This window comes from Cryptotermes secundus, unplaced genomic scaffold (assembly GCF_002891405.2).
Source record: "Cryptotermes secundus unplaced genomic scaffold, Csec_1.0 scaffold146, whole genome shotgun sequence".
Taxonomy (NCBI): domain Eukaryota; kingdom Metazoa; phylum Arthropoda; class Insecta; order Blattodea; family Kalotermitidae; genus Cryptotermes; species Cryptotermes secundus.
Window position 1 is genome coordinate 190,817 of NW_019733838.1, and position 18,032 is coordinate 208,848.

The 18,032-nt window shown below is 37.7% G+C and overlaps 1 protein-coding gene across 1 annotated transcript in view; it reads right to left on the reverse strand.

The window, feature by feature from the left end:
• Positions 1-229: 229 nt before the first annotated feature.
• LOC111868206 overlaps positions 230-18,032 on the reverse strand; it is a 41,153-nt gene continuing 23,350 nt past the window's right edge. The window contains exons 10-17 of the mRNA XM_023858650.1: positions 16,923-17,103; positions 16,046-16,255; positions 14,979-15,105; positions 12,650-12,827; positions 11,591-11,837; positions 10,745-11,122; positions 4,614-4,743; positions 230-3,015 (exon numbers count right to left, since the gene is read on the reverse strand). Coding sequence (XP_023714418.1) covers positions 4,684-4,743; positions 10,745-11,122; positions 11,591-11,837; positions 12,650-12,827; positions 14,979-15,105; positions 16,046-16,255; positions 16,923-17,103 — 1,381 coding nt within the window. The 3' untranslated portion in view covers positions 230-3,015; positions 4,614-4,683. The remainder of the gene's footprint in view (positions 3,016-4,613; positions 4,744-10,744; positions 11,123-11,590; positions 11,838-12,649; positions 12,828-14,978; positions 15,106-16,045; positions 16,256-16,922; positions 17,104-18,032) is intronic.

An 18,032-nucleotide genomic window follows, 5' to 3' on the forward strand; every position in this document is an offset into this window, starting at 1 on the left:
TTCTTGATGTCATGGTTGAATCACAATGTCCTTGTGGGCCAGCCTAAGGTCTCTGTCCTTTCAATTAAAATTCTAATGATCTTCTTGGTATCCTTGTTCTATCCCTTCTTTTACATGGCCAAGGCATTGTAATTGCTGCTCTTCTAACCCTGCTAACAAATTTTAAACTCAATTCCTTCTCTTAGAATTTCACTTTTAAAAGTATCCCTTCTTATTTTTCCTTGTAGTTAAAAAATATCATCCCCATTGTTCAGATTTTGTTTCTCTTTGTATGGATCCATGTTTCTGAATTATAAGCAAATATTAGCTTAAAATATACTTTATATATCATTTGTTTACACTGCTTTGGGATTTTTCTGTTCCATAATATTCCTTCTATAATGTGATTTCATTTCCCACATGCAAATTTTATGCCTTCAATAACTCTGGTGTTAAAACTGTATTGTGACATTCATGTCTAAGTTCCTTGAAATTCCCATGGCCATTATCTTTCCCCTGTTCATTTTCAGCTCATGTTCTATGATATCAGATTCCATTAGTTCGGATTCTCTTCAATTCCCTTTTCATCTTTCCCCACAAAATTAAACAATCCTCCAACATATGAGGTGTGTTCAAAATGTTCCTGATATGTGTCTATAAATAATATCTTTCTCTGCTTGGAGCTTGCTGAATATAGTCCCCTTGCACAGCAATGCACCCCTCCTGCCACCTTTTCCACTATTAGAAGCACTGTTCAAAGGACGTTTGTGGTATCACCTCCAAATCATCCGTTGCATTAATGATGATGTCTACCAATGTCTGAAATTTTCATCCATTAAGGGGACTTTTGAGTTTAGGAAATAGTAAAAAGTCGGAGGGGAGAGGTCAGGTGACTAGGGGGTTGTGGAAGGTAGAAATTTAATGTTTTGCCAAGAATTGTCAAATTAACAATGCTGTGTGGGCCAGCACGTTATCATAATGGAGGAACCAGTTTTCCACAGTTCACATTTCAGATCGTTTTCTTCATACTACATCCTGAAGACGTCTTGGAACTACTACATAAAAATCTCAATCAACTGTCAGACCTTCAGGAGCGAATTCATGATGCAGAAGGCCTTGATGATAAAAAAAATCAAGCAACATTACTATCACTGGCAAGCACAGCTCTCATGCTTTCTTGGGGTGAAGCAAAGAAGGACACTTCCAATGTGAGGACTGTTGTTTGGTTTCAATGTCATAACCATACATCCACCTTTTCTCACTGGTAATGAATGACCTTTGGTGGATATTCACAGATGGAAAATTGCTGCAGTTTCTCAACATCAGCCAGAGTCTTGGTACAAATTTTACTGAGATCTGCTGCAGGCTTATACTTTCCATTAAAACTGAGTGGCATGAACCACTGGATATTTCAACCTCTTCTGCAGCTTCTTGGACAGTCAACAGATGAATTCCGTGGACAATGTTTTTCACCTGGGCAATCAGAGGTTCACATCTTGAAGTTAAATGTTGGCCAGACCCCTTGTCATCTGTTGAAGTGCTTCCATTTTTAAAATGTTTGCACCATTTGTAGGTTATCATTTTGAGCCGTTCTGAAGGTCAGCTCGCTCTCGGTGTGATGTCATGGCGGCTGCCATTCCCGGATTCCATCCCCACCCCTAATAATGTTGACGTACTACCCTCGTCACATGACCCCATCCCACCTCCTAGTCTCGGAACGAGGAGAGACTTACTGTGCAGTCTGTCGGATGATGCTGACCAGAGAAGATGATTACCACCTAGCAGGGATTGTTATTAGAAATTCCGTTTCAGCTGGGTTACTTCAAAATTTGGTTTGGTATCTGGCTGGAACACAGCAATAGAACCAGCGACGATGGGCTGCTTCTTCCCTCTTCACGGTTCTCGTAATGAGTAGCATTTGAGAGAAGGGGAAGGGGGCGGTTCAATTTAACTCAAGGCATGAACACCATAAGCTTCACACATGTTGCAGGTTTCTGCAGAAGTTCTTCCTACCTTGGAAAAGAATTTAACACAAATTCTTTGCTCCTTTACCAACAAGACAACATCACACCTGATCAAAAAACTGGTTATAAAAAGTAAACGGAACAAAATGGCTTGTGTAACTAATGGTTGGGTTACAAGGTCACTCAAACAACACCTAATTGATTGACATCCTGCAGCTCCATACCCTCATTTCGGGAACTTCTTGAACAACCATCATATACAAACACACTAAACAAACAAAGGCCTGACTATACTACAGACAGCATTAAAATATTAAGTACTCCGTGATACAAATGTTCATCCCAATGAAATATTTTGCTCTGTTTGCAATTACAACACTTTTCATACACCAGTGTACAAGAAAGACAACCTCATCTTATACTCAGGTAAATATGGTAAGCATAAAAGCACATAAGATATCAGAAATATCAAACTGCTCACCTAATTTAATGAAAATGCAGGAGCATTATTATGGATTAACATGCATAACAGACCTAAACTTGTGGTATAAAACCAGGTGCCTCTCTCATGCCATTGTACTCACTGTGCGAAATTTCACATATGTGAAACTAATTAACAGCATGACAAATACAATTCTCATGATCTAAATAAACACACAAAGCATTTAAATTTAAACATACTGATACTGCTTTCATCACAGCTGCATATGCTTCCTTCTGTGACTTACTCAAGTAAGGTCAAATAAATATTGCCTATTTCAATGTACAGTGCCTTATCCAGACATTAATACAACCACACTCTTCAAAAATCTTTATTTTTTCCATTGCACATTTTTAAAAAATTAAAAATATGAAGACATGTTCACAGACAAATTAAAGCTAATGGACTGGATGTAGTTTGAAGAGGAGGAAATGGAAAGGATATCTGACTGGTGCTGACCTTTCTTGAACTCCCCAGTCTGCGAGGTGACAGCAAATGGGCTGGCAGTTTCCAGGGAATTGGAGCACCCAATCTGGGCAGCAGGCACACTTTCTTTGAGGAAAGTTTAATTGCTACTTCCAAAACTTCAACCTGGAAAGCAAGATGGAACACAAGGAGTGGTCACAAAAAAGTTAAGAACAGATAAGGAAACGTCTTTAAAATTGTTAACTATCTTTCAGTACAGATTTTACAGCACCACTGTATTACACAAGTTTTATACATAGCACCCACATAGATGCTGTACATTGACAGTTCTCTAACTATAGTATACATTTTCTACTACCTGTCTTTTGAAGTCAAGTGTCCAGTTCTTTGAACCACTGTTTCACGCTGTTCCCATGTTGTTACTGGTTTTAAGTCCACATCCAAAACGATGCTTCATTCATTTCCAACAATGAAGCAACATGTGGGAAGCTAAAAATGATGACAGTGTGTAACAACTGTGAAACTGTGGATGAAAAGTACAGGACACTGACTTCAGTGGACATGCTGTACAAAAACTCACCTATGACTGAACATATTCTGGAGCTATCATTGTCATAATAATCTCCAATTCACAATATAGTCAAGTATCCCAGTATGTATACAGACTATGTACAACTTGCATTGTCCGCATCAAGGACTGGGTAAATCACTTCAACATATGTGCTTTGTAAATGTCCTTTTCAGTCACCCCTATTATTATTTCACTCTATAGTACTGGACATCATACACCAAGTTATAATAACATGTGAATAACAGATACATGTCCTAGGTACCAAACCTTGCACTTATATCAAAATCCAATTTATTATTCAGCTGACAATTATAGAATTCTCTGTACACTGTGCACAGATAATAAGCACGCAACAAGGGCCATATTATTAGCCCTCTATTACTCTTAACATGGCAGGAGATACTGAAATTCAGATGGCCATGCCATTTCTAACATAGTAAGATGTAGTGAAATCTTTTTTAAACTTCAGATACCCACAGAAAACTATGCTAACAGCACCATGCTCTTGTACGACCGAAACATGCAGGAAGAATAAAAAGTCGTAAAACATTAAAGGCGAGAATATTTGTTGTGTGACGGTTAAACTAACTCCTACATACAAATATACATATATCCATTGCTAGGGAACAGCTAGGTAAACATGTTGAAACCAATGCACATCCAACAACAGAAGGGTGTCCACTGCTAGGTAACAGACCATTAAACATATATCACAGCAACAAATCCACACAATAAGACATCCATTGCCTAACACGCCTGACAACAATACATGAGATCTGTTACTAAGCAGTTGATGTGTTTTCCGTGGTTGGTCCGTGACGAGCCTATATAGGAAGGAGTGAAGACTGTTTGAGAGGCTCTGTCAGGAAGACATCATTCAAGGCAGTTCAATAGTTGATGTGTTAACTTTGAGAGTGTTATAACTGTTTGTCACAGATACATAAATCTTGAAAGTGTAACAAATTGTAGTTACGATGCGTGAAATTATCAAACAAATCGAGTTATCAAATTTGGAACCCGGTATTTATTGTTGTGTTACCAGGATACACGCGACAATATGAACAATGCATGATGTATTTTATGCGTACCTGAACTGAGCTCCTGAAAATGACATGGTCATCATTAATGCAGTCTACTTTATATTAAATCCAGTTCTCAGGATGATCCCTATATAAAGTTACTGCCTACTCACCATTTGGATGCACTTCTCAGTAAGTTCTGTACTAGGTACGCCGTGGATTGAGGCGACCTTGCTGCCATCTTCAGGATGAATAGTAAAAGTTGAGGGCTCGGTTAATATCATAGTCTGCTGCCAATACAACCTGAAAAGGAAGAAATTTTACACTAAGAAATGTTCTGCACTAATATGAGTATAAGTTTACAAATCCGAGCCTAACTAAAAGTAAAGACATAATAACATAACAACTACTGCTGTAATTAACATTGCAATTTCAGCAATTTCCTCCCACTTTCCTTTTTTTTTAAACAGACAGGTTGCATTTCTGTTCCCATATTTTCTTCTTCCAAATTAAGGATTATAAAACAAAATTCTTGTTGACAGATTTTGGAAGCAACATACAGCTAATGTTACAAATTGAATCATTTCCTTATCTGGTACAGAACACGTGAGCATAAATATTTTTCTTTCAGACTTACGGTTTAAAAAATAATATTATACCACACAGGTGTTTTTAAACACAATGTAATTGATACTGAAAATTCAAAACATTACTTACTTTCACCAAATTTGAATGATAAACATTTTTATTCTTTCCTATTCTTTTCACTGACAAGCCATCCATTCATTCATTCAAGTTGAGCCCTTCTTGAGAAGCTGCCAATCGTGCAGCTGCTGAAGTACTTCCCAGCATTTTATGGGACCCGAAGGTTCATTACCGTCTTCATAAGAGTCCTCCACTGGTCCCTATCCTGAGGCAGATCACTCAAATCCATACAATACCATCCTATCTCTCTAGGATTCCTTTTAATACTGTTCACCAACCTACGCCTTGGTCTTCCCAGTGGTCTCTTTCCTTCTGGCATCCCCACCAATACCCTATATGCATTCCTCTTCTCCCCATTCGTGCTACATGTCCTGTCATCTCATCGTCGACTTGATCATTCTAATTAAACTTGAGAAGAGTACAATTTATGAAGCTCCTCATTATGCAGTTCCCTCCAACTTCCCATCACTTCATTTCTCTTCAGTCCAAATATTCTCCTCAACACCCTGTTCTCAAACACCCTCAGTCTATGTTTCTCCCTTCAGAGACAAAGTTTCACACCCATGCGCAACCACAGGCAAAATTATACTTTTGTATATTCTAATTTTTAGGTTCTTAGACAGCAGATAAGAAGACAGGAGGTTCTTAATTGATTGGTAGCAAGCATTAGCCGAACCAACAAGCTATTTCTGGGCAATAATTCTCAGCCTCTTACATGTGCATGACTAAGGAATTTATGTCCAGCTGGAGCTGTTATAATGAACATTCTGAACAGTGAGGTGGATGAAGAAATGGAGGGAAACTTGTGAATTATTATGTGTGGTACTTTCCAATAGTTCCAGGAATGAAGCCATATCTCAAATTTTGTTGAACTAGACACACCTGCCTCCAAAATACCTACTGTCATTTAGCAGCACTACAGTTCTTCTGTCAGTATATGCAGATTTGTTCAAAACATGTGTTGAAGTCACCCTGTATCAACTTCATCCAATAGAACCTCTAAAGCCATGTGAACTTAGCTGATCGTCCTTCTTCCATCAAAACAAGTTGAAGTTCCACAGTGTGAGAGTGGGAGAATGTGACAGGCATGCTTGGGGAGCTGCTGCTTAACAAGTAGCAATGCACATGGCCATTGTCATAAAGTAGCACAAGCCTCGGGGTGTATGAGGGATCACAACAATAGCATGGTCATTAAGTAGCTGTTAAACAATCAGCAATGTGCCAGGCCATGGTCATGAAGAAACTTCATCCTTTGGTTGCACACATTTTGGGGTGCTTCAGGTGAAAAGAACTCTTGGTGTATGATGTTCTAGCAGATGAAGAGATGTGCAACATCATCTTCCCCTGCAAGTGATCCTACTGGACCTACATATAGCTTAACATCAATCGCCACTTTTACATTTGAGATTATCACTTACTTGTACTTTGTTGACTGTACAAGAAATACCAGCTTTTGTCACCTATGACAATATATTATATTTCCCATGATGATGAGCTCATCATTGGTCTTCAAGCAATTATCTCACTGTCCCTGCATTATAACTGGTGCTATGATGTGTTGGGAGATGTACTGCATCTTCACAACCTTACTGATGATGATGTGGCAACTAACAAGACTCTGACACACATAACTGTCCCTACATTCTGACAATGATAGTACACAATCTTAGGACTCTGTCTCAGAACATCATTATTCCATGTTACATGTCATTCACTGTGCACACCTGTCCTTAAACCCGTGATGCTGCTCAAACACACTGAACTATAAATTCATTTCTTCATCACACACTGTCTGCAGCATCTGCAGGATTTCCATCACTGACCATCCCAACAGCTCATAAAAGTTGATGTTAGTCTGCTGCATGTGGTGACCCGTTTCTCCACTTTGAAACGTTACACATTCTGTGCTCTCCTCAGGTACCTCTTGCACCTGAGAGTCTAATGGCAACCAAACAATTCCAATGTCTACTGGAGGCATTTATATCTCAACATGGACAAGCTTACATGCCATAGTGCTGGTGTATTCTGTTCCAGTTATTTCTGCTACCAATTCCATACTGTTGAAAATAATTCTTGAATGATATAATTATAAAACAGTCATTAGAGTATTATCTTATAGATATGTACTATTACATTTAAATAATTCAACAGCAAAACTTCTTCCTTATCCAAATACAATGTCTCCACTACAGAGTGGGTTTCTAGTCTCACGCTGTCTTAATCTTCTACCTCAGTTTATACATTTCATCTCCCATTAATACATCCATCACTAGGGTAAGCAACCTCAGTATGGGTCATCCTTCTGGCATCTTACCTTTCACTTGTAATTCCAGATATTTATAAAGGAAATGAAGTAGACTGTAAATTAAAGGAGCAAAACATACCAGCCATCATGCTGCAGCTGACTCTAATTCATTACACAGGCCCTTTATGAACTGGACTTCCAGCAGTCCATGCTTTGCATGAAGCAGAGTACTTAAACGAAGTATGTACAGGAATCAAAGTCCTTCCTGACAAGGAAACAGTTGCTAAATAAATTCTCCACCCCATATGAAACCCAAAGATTTATTACTGAGTTTACAAGGGATTGCCATGGGATCATATTCCAAACAAGTTGAAGCCAGTCCACATCCTGTTACATACTACTTCTGTAGCATCCACTTCAATATTATCCTCCTATCCACACGGAGATTTTCCTAGTGGTCTCTTGCCTTCAGGTTTTCCAGCTAAAATTATGTAATCATTTATCATCTTGCAGTGCATGACATATGTTCTGCTGAGCTTATCCTTCTACTATCTTAATGCTACTTACCTTACCTTCACGTTTGAAACGTGCAAATTATATAGCATCTCATTATATAATTTTCTCCATCCTCTTGCTACTACCTCTTTCTTGGGTATAAATTTTCTTTGCATATGAAATTTTCTCCACCATCTTCTTACTTCCTCTCTAGCAAGTTCAAACATCCTTTTTGGAACCTAATTTTCAAGCAGCCCCAGTCTATGACCTCCTTTAGAATCAAGCTCAAAGTTTTAAGCTTTGGTTTGTATATAGGATATTGAAAGATGCAATATTTTAAACTGAAGGGCAAGACACATTCCTTGAATTTAATCTGCTCCTAAATTAATCATGAATGGAAGTTTGCTGTGTTATTCTAATTCCTAAATATATGATCACTGCCATATTTTCCAAGGATTTATTAGCTATAATTATATTATGATTTATGTTGGATTCTGGTGACAAGACCTGTCTGTGTACTTGTAATTCTCTATCTACACTTCTAGACTAAGACCATTATCATTAGCACAAACTTGAAGATGACAAGAACCGTCCAATACAATTTCATTCTGATTTGTGGGGGGGGGGAATATTTTAGTAGCATATTGTGTAATATTTACTCAAGGCAAGAACTGTGAAGAGAGTAGAGCCGTTGCTAGGGACGGCTTTGCAAACATGCCTTTTGCTAGGCAAAAGCTTCATGACACACAACAATGGACTAATTGGGAAGCCGTGTTCTCTATGCAGCCAATGCCAATAGCTACATGATGCAACAACAGAAGAACTGTTGGGAGAGGTGTTTTCTATGAGGTCCATGCTGAGACTACACAAGGAGTCGATTGTGCTTTATTAGTTTGACAGTTGGAAGCCAGTTAGTTCAGCTTGGGGGCTCTAGCTGAAAGGTACCAGCCAGTGAGGGTAGGAGCCATTCAACACAGAGGCTGAGAATACTGCACCATTGGAGGCCACTACTTAGCAGCACGGTGAAGGCTGCAACTGAGAACACCAGTCTGTGTGTGACTGATTTGTAAAGTGTGGTCATGAGTTGTGTTTTACAGTGTCCAACAAATCCGATTACCAATTCAAACTCTGTCTATAGTCACTTTATCACATGATGATATTATAAAGCAAAGTTTACAAGAAACAGAAATAAAGCATATCTTTGTTTTGGACAATTCTAAATAATAAATGTTATCAGACACACATTCAGTTCTGGGGATTTTTCTACAGGTTTCATTCAAACAGATCTTAATTAGAATTACTGGGTTTTTGGACTTTTTCCAGCGTCCCGTATTCTAGAGACTAGAAAACACAACGTTTCACAAACTGGATCTGTTTCTACCCTCAGGTGGGGTGGGGGGGAAGATACCTATTCAGTTGGGTCCCTTAGAGAGAGCTAACCTAAGTCACTGGATGATGTTAGCTCTCTCTAAGGGACCCAAGTGAGTATGTGTCTCCCCCCCCCCTTCACCTGAGGCTGGAAACAGCTCCAGTTTCTGAAACATCCCATTTTCTAGTCCCTAGAATACAGGACGACAGAAGAAGTCCAAAAACCCAGTAATTCTAAATGTTATGCACCATTGTCAGATCTCTTTAGAAATTTTAATTACCTCTATTAATTTCATGGATTCACCAGGTTCAGTAAGAATGTTGTATAGTACTGTGGTGTATTGCCTTTATGCAGGAAGTGTTGAGAGACACAGGCCTCGGGCACACGTGCAACATGAGAGTTGGTGAACACTTGGATGGCGCAACAGGAAGTGCGAGTGACGTCACATACCCCCACTCATTGCATTGCTGTGCAACACTCAGTAAACACGCCTGACAACAATACCTGATATCTGTTGCTGAGCAGCAGTGTGTTGTATTTGGAGTCCATTGCTGGACAATAGGCTGATTTCTGTGTGGTCAGTGCGGAAACTACATAATGAGTGTATTCGTCAGTGTTGAGCCAGTATTAAGTATGAGTTGAAGCCTAGCAGATATGGGTTACAAATTACAAGTAGTTGAAATGTAGCAGCTGCCACACTGAGTGAAGTCTGGAAGTGACTATAGAAGAAGAAGTAACTGGGACAATGAAATTGTGAATTGTGTAAGTGTAAGAGTGAGTGTGCAATAAATTTGCTAAGATCCAAAATGGCCTTAAGTTATTTGTCACGTCACATACAGCAACACGTGACAATATTATCTGCTCAAATCATAGACTTTCTTAAAGCCAGTAAATATCTTATGTATTGTCCAACTCTATCCCTCCCTTTCCCCTCTGTTCTGCATTATATGACAAATGGTTGATGACTGATCAGTAACTGATATATTAAGTTTGAATCGACACAGTGACCACCAATATTTTTGCCTATGTAGAGAGATACCCATTCAAATTGCTGCATTAAGGTCATGAATCCTTTTAATAGACAATTAAATTAATTTTTCACCTATTTAAAATACTGCAACCTTCTGCTTGCATCATTGCATCCACAGAGAATAGTGATTAATTTTATGGGAAGACATATTAATATTCCTTGACGAAATAGATTTTGTATACAATTTTAGGGCAGTCATAGTCAATCCAAAATGAATACTAATACAGCAAAAGTGCAGCAGTCACTGAAAATAATTCAGCACTGAAGAAAGCACCAAAGAACTTACTAACATAACAATGAAAAGTTAATGTTCAAAACACAGCTCAGAATGTTACTTCACATTACGTAATCAAACGTGGTATTTCTAACCATATTTCGGCATACCATTCCCGCTCACCACCTCCACTAATTTCACACTGAAAAATCAGAACTTCCATCATAAATAAATAAGGGAACATGCCTGCACAAGTTCTTCTCGAGAGACTTGCTCTCCAACAATGTCCCTCAGCTGCACTAAACAGCTCTCTAGCCTAGCAGAGTCTTGTGTGAGAGGTAATTCTTCCAAGGAACTGCTGTCTGATGCTTCCACCTCCCGACTATTGATGTGAATGTTAGATGCCATTTCTTCAATATCAGCAAGACTTGAAGAAACTGATGTTGGAGTTTCTGGGCTATGACATTCAGGGAAAGGCAACAGTTTCTCTGTAGTCTGAGATTTTCTAGGTTTCACCCATATTACTAGATCATATATTTCTGCTTGAAGGTTCTGTGGCAGTTCTTCGAAAAGTTCGCTGTCCATGATGTCAGGGTTCAGGGAAATAAAATTCAGGCAAGCACTCTGGAAAAAAAAGAAAATCACAATTCAGACTTATGCAGAATAATTTATGATAATAACAAAGACCAATCTTTGTTCAGAACCATTCACAGAATCATTCAAAAGAACATCTTCACCTGCAGCCTTGGAAACCAGTGCTAGTGGATGAAGTTTGTCCTACGCTTTGTGTATTTATGTGCAGATGGTGTTGTTGAGTCTAATGTTTCAAGTGCTTTGGGGACTGTCATGCATTCTTTCTTACTGTTTTCAATTTGAAGACCTACTTCTTCTCTCCCCAGGTTACCGGAAAAGACTTAAATGCTCCAGAATTGGTGGGTTATGGTACCATCCCAGAATGTGCCTGGAGTGAACCACGAAAACTAGAAACACCAGCTGACACTTGTTTCCAGGCTGAGATTTCCAGAATATGATGAACGTAAATGATCACACTGAAGTCAGTGGGTTACGCTAAAAATATATGCTGACACTCACCCGCAACAATTTGGCATTGAATTGATCACCCATGCTAAGGAAATAAAGCACAGAATCTTCATCTATATGCCTTTTAAGTCCTTGCTCACAAGCTTGCTTAAGTGAGTCAACCTCATACCGGTCACTTAGGAGCATGAGATCAGCCAGTTGATCAACACTCAATTCTTTTGTTTCCAGTTGTCCACTGTACAGATAATTAAGGAATGTTGAGAAGAGAAATGGGCTAGTATCATGAATAACAATTTTCCTGCAAACAGAGAGAAATATTTTAATAAGCATTTCTCTTAATGGAAGTCCAGATGTATTTACATTATTTATGGGAGAATCTAGTTAGATAATTCTCACTTCAGGGGCAGATTTTTATGAATATGAGATACACATGAATCCTGCTATGGTTCAGAGTTCAGATTAGGTTGTAGGTCATCCCTGTTAGCCATCATCAGGCAGGAGCATGAATGTGCCATTTAAATCCACTGAATTCTGACACCATCAGACCTTATACCTGCATGTAATACACATAATTTTGCACGTCAAGTGTGTCAGGGAACACATGACTGATTTTAGTTAGTCTGTCAACATTTTTTGGTACTACAGTATTAAGATTAATTGAACATGGAAGAATTCATAAAAGCATAGAAGGAAGATATGCTCCAACCAATATCTCCACTGCAACCGGTGACTGTAGAAATCATTGCTCTTGTTTTAATATGGCAATAAGGATGTTGGTCCCTGGTTTGAATTTCCTCAAGTTGTATAAACTGATCAAATCCTCCAACACTGATGGATTAATAGAAACTTATAATTTTAAATTGTATGTTTAAATTTAAATTACTCTGAGTTGTTTTACTTTTAAATAACAAGAAACACACACTTTCCAAGCTTATAAATGTAAAATATGTTCTCTAAGTTTATAGTTGAAAAACATGTGCTCATAAACATAACCCCACTGCAACTATGAAAAAAAAACATAGTTATGTAATATCTTTTTATTTTATGAAGTGTTTTCCAAGAATATAATTGAATAAATTGAGATATAGGCCTACATGTATATGTGGCTACCTGTCAATGGCTTCTCTCATGCCAGAGAGAAGCGCACGTCGAAACCAGTCACAACGAGCTGCAACAATGACTCTATGTGCCTGTATGCTGCAAACTTCCTCTCCCTCCTGCTGTCGTTCTGCAGAGGATGGCTCAACTACTTGCCCATGAGTGTGGTCAATCACACAATCTGGAGTTTCTGAAGAAAGTATGAAAATGAAGAGAGCAAAGAGGGAGTTATGAAAAGATAATTTTAAAGCAAGAACAGGAATAATGTTGAATAACTGTACAGATTAGATGAAACACTGGGCAACACTGATATTTTATCTATGACTGCATGCATCTTTCTAACATGCAGAATCCTGATTATCCATGTGCGGATTACAGATACACATGTCTTTTGATTTCCACTTTCTTTTTTTTTTAATCAAAGTTATTCAGATGACAGTTATAATACTAAATATAGAGCTTCAAAATTTCATCTCTTTTGTAATTCATAAAATATTTACCATCATGGAAAATGTTTTAAATGAAAGTTTTAGAACTTATTACAATGCACATTTGTCAAGCTTCCTTTGTTCAGCAAATCAGTAAAGCTGAAATTAATTTTCATGCAGAGTAGGACTTCCACTTGACCAAAATGAATCAAAACTATACTCACTTGACAGTGTTTGGTACCAATGCTAAATTTCATCGCATTCATCCAGAAGGAACAAGAGATAATATATCGGGTGTCCAGATGAAAGGTATTCAAAATAAAAAAATTATATCTCGGAAAGTAAGTGTCATACACATCTCTGGTTTGTGTCATTGGAAAGGAAAACCCTAATTTTTTTTCATGCCTGGCTTATGCGCATGCGCTGTCACATTTCTGCCATCATGTTATGAAGCTCTTGGACAGAGTGATGGCTGGGAGATAAGATTGACAGAAGTGGATCAACTGCTTGGCCTCATAGGTCGCCAAATTTTTTCTTGTGGGGTTATGTGACTACCAGGTTAACATCAATGACATGCAACACCTGATAGCCTGCATAAGGGAGCTGTGGCTATGGTAACACCAAACATGCTGCACTGTCTGGATATTTGTCGTGCCACCGAAGGAACCCACGCTGAAATTTATTGAGAAAGTTATATACTCAGAGAAAACTTTGATAGTTTCCCTTTGTAGTTGTGTAACCCATAAATGTGTATAATAAAAGCTTTCTGAGATATAATAATTTTATTTTGGATACCTTTCATCCAGACATCTGTATTTGACTGGACAGATACACCACCACCATTGTGTTCATTTTATGCAGTTTGTGCAAAAAACATTAACTGTTTCATTATACAATGATAAAATATAGCAGCTTTTTAAAAATGTTGCACCACAGATAGACAGTAAATGCAGAAGTCAAAGTGCATACATGATGTGATCAAATAATTTTTGGACTGTATTCTTCCTTCTGTGATTTATCTTACAAGCTATCGCCTTCAAAGTAGTTAGTTCCCTTGTGACTTCTGGAAGTGAGTCCAGGAACTGTGAAATTGTTTGAACTGCAATGAGGTATCCTGTTCTTTTAACTCAGCAAATGCAGTCTGCAATTGCTCTTGAATCATGATGATGTCATCAAATCTCCTTCCCTTTAGTGTCAACTGAGTTAGAGAAAAAGAAACGCCACATGGGGAATTATGGGTCTCAAAGTTCTCCCTAAAGGTCTTGGAACACATTTACATGTTTCTGCTTTTCCTTATCAGCCATCAGACATGACATGAAATCTGCAGCAATCCAAGGATCAGATTTTGCATCAAGATGCTCTGACATGATCAAAGCAAGATTCCCATCTCACTCACTAAGTCACAAACAGTGATGTGTCCAGTTGCTTGAACAAACTCCTTGATTTATGAGACATTTTCATCTGCTTTGGTTGATGACTGATGTCTTGAACACTCAGCACCATTAACTGATACCACTCCATATGTTAACTAGATAGACAAATCAAATATTTCAGTTCACTTTTTCCTCTCTAAAAGCACATTTTAATATCCTGCATGTTACTGTAGCAGTTTTGCCTGCTGCACACAGGCTGCTGTTTGAAATCTGTCATTTTCTGATACAATGGAACTTGCACAGGACACAACATACAACTTTACATCCATGTGATGCAAGCTACAACTTCAAAATAAACAAACAAATGAGCAGAGCACAGAACAGAAGTTTCGTCCTGTCTGCTGTAGTGTCACAGCTACTGTGGCCAGTCCTGAAATTAACTGATCACACTATGTAGAAAAAGTTCACTTTTGTGGAAAGAACAAAAGGTAACGTTGGTGTTCTTTTATTATAAAGCAGATATACAGCAAGAATGCAAACCTTGTGATGTGACCACTTCGAACACCATATCTGTTGCCTGACCAGAACTGAGCAGCTGAATGGCAGATTTGGATAATAAACTAGTCCGAGACATGGGCGGTACACACAGTGATTCCACCAAGTTCAGCTGAAAACAAACACATACCATGACACATTACTGCATCTGCAACAGGACCTTACATGTTAATTGACATTATTTTATGTTATAATTAACAGCTTGGGATCTGAAGGCAGAATGTGAAAGAAACACTGCTCCTATACATCATACAGTCTATCAGAGTATCAATACATTAATCCTGTATTCAGTTTTCTTTAGGAGAAAGGAAGACAGCATAATTCTGAGCACCACTGCTTAAAACAACAATTTTCAAAGGAGCACTTTATCTTTCTAATTTGACAAACTATCTTGATACAAAGATATATTAATTATCAATTTTCAAAGTACTTACTATGCCAATTATATGTTTTCCACATACCTCAGAATATGGGTAGTATTATTCAATACCTTTTAAAATATTATTTATACCATTATCTTTCTTCCAAATATTTTGATATCTTGATAATATTTACTATCAGTTTATATAATATTATTTTTAACAACTGCTTGTTTTCCATATATACTAATAAAAAGGGAAATATCTCTGTGCTTAATTAGGCACTATGCCATGATGACATAAAGGGGAGTGGAGGAAGAGCTCCACACATTCTTACTATCAGCACTAGATGAAGGTGAGTGTCAGCTTTATGTCCTGAAAACTTTATCCCTAGGTAGCAGCATCCAGTACCCACTAGAGAGGAAGCTAGGTGGGTTATGATAATAAGGAGGAGAGGCAGATCTATCTCATCGGGAATCAAACCCTGAATCCCTAGTTGTCCAACTGTAAGCTAGTAACTAAGCTATCCCAGCTCTCAAATATAATATCTTGACTTTAGTGATTACCACTTTTGTAATATCTTTATATCTACATACTTTTAATCCTTCTCATCTTTCTAAATACATGTGGATACTTCTATTGTTTTCCAGTTTTACAACAAACGTTATCTTAACTGCCCCTGTTGAATCTTACCTTGTATCCGTGCTGTTTTGGCGTGGAGTGGATATGACTTCTACTACTATGATTGTTCTCGCCCGTAGAACCACCATACTGTGCTGGATCAAGCAGTCCCAGAGTGAACAGGGACTGTGTGAAAGCGTCTCTCTGTACAAGGTCACAGAGTTGAACCCACACATCCTGAAGGGTACTGCTGTGGGCCAACAACTTCTGTAGGACCCCTGACTACAAAGAATCACACATCAATATCAGTGAGGAGGCTACTTCAGAGTCTGTTCAAAGAAGTATAATACTAATCAGGGCATGAAGAAATTGTAAAGACTGTTGCCAAAATGTAAAGAACTCATACAGTCAACCATAAAGTTACTTACATATACCAAGAGACCTAGAAAAGTACACTGCAATGATACATATCTATTACTGAAGGTGTAAGTGTACTGTTTGGAAGCTAAACCAAAAATTCTTCTTTGAATTTCAGTTAGTATCAATAATGATAACAACAACAACAATGGATGGAATGAAAGTTGATGATCTTAATGAGCTTTACAATTTATGTCACATACCAAATCTTTTCCACAGTGAGCCATTCTTTAGGAAGATGACGAACTTCTGAGTTTCACATGCAGTTTCTAACATACGTGACTGATATGGAAAAAGATATGGAACTTTTAGTGTAAACTTATAACACCAAATCTTATAAAAGTTCATTCTGTACTTTCACAGACAAAACCTTCATATTATAAATTAACTTCACGAATTTGCACAAATAACATTTAACCATTTGAGAAAGGTACACTTTATGTAACAGTTCTACATCATGTTTGCTAATTCCTATTTATTTATCTCAAGATCAGTAAAACATAAAAAATGAAACTGGCATAAAGGCACTAACCACTTTTGATGTGCCCACTTTGAAGCAGAATTTGAACTCCCGCCACTCCAATTTGTCATCAAGAGCAGCAGTGACTTCTTCCAATCGTAACAGAAAGATTGGTAATTCTTCTATCAGATGCTCCAAGTTCCGTGCTACTGATCGCACTTTATTGGCACTTGTCATGTCATTGAAACTCTCCCTGTGGGAATGACAACTGTATCAGTGACATTCTAAGAGATATCCATGATAAGTATACAGTGGCCATCTTGTAGTGCACTCAATTTCACCTGTTACTTCACAACATGTTTCGGCAACATAGTGCCATCATCAGGTGCCCTAATTACGCTAATCTATTGCATTGCTTGCCTTTATATGTCTTTATAAAATTATTTAAAAAGTATTTATAAAGTGCGTATTTGTCAACTATAATAAATTTACACACACTAAAATTTGTTAAGATTATTCATCTTATGTGTCTTAATTAAAACTTGCGTGTGGTTCTTCCACTGTGGGGGTCATTTTTCTTATATTCTGTGTAAACCGTGTCTTGTGATGTGTGTTCCCTTCTTAGCTTAGTACTTACCATCACCCATCACGACAACGATCATAACAGATCCAGCAACATCAAAGAACACGGAAGAACAGTGAGACCTCGCAAACAAGTGAAAGTGTAACCAATAACATAAGTTGAACTTTAATTCACGAACTTTTAACAATAATAATAATTAAGCTAGTTTAAAAAGAACTAGATATAGTAGTGAGCGTAAGTAAAAAGTGAGACTGAAAAGCAAGTGAAAGTGTAACCAGTGACATGAATTGAACTTCGATTCACGAACTTTTAACTTTTAACAATTAAATTAGAATAATAATAATAATTTTAACCTGTGTTTTATAAAAAGAGCTCGATATATTAGTGAGCGTAAGTCTGAATATGATACAAGGTCGAATGAGTGAAAAGTGAATGTGACCACGTGTAATTATACAGCCGTGTTCATACACCTGAAAATGACCTCTTGAGGTCAAAATATGTAGTGATAATAAAAACGTGTTGTGTAGTCGGTAAATTCATTCTACTATTGATTAAACACACAACAGGATGCAAGAAACGATTAAAACTACAACCATGCT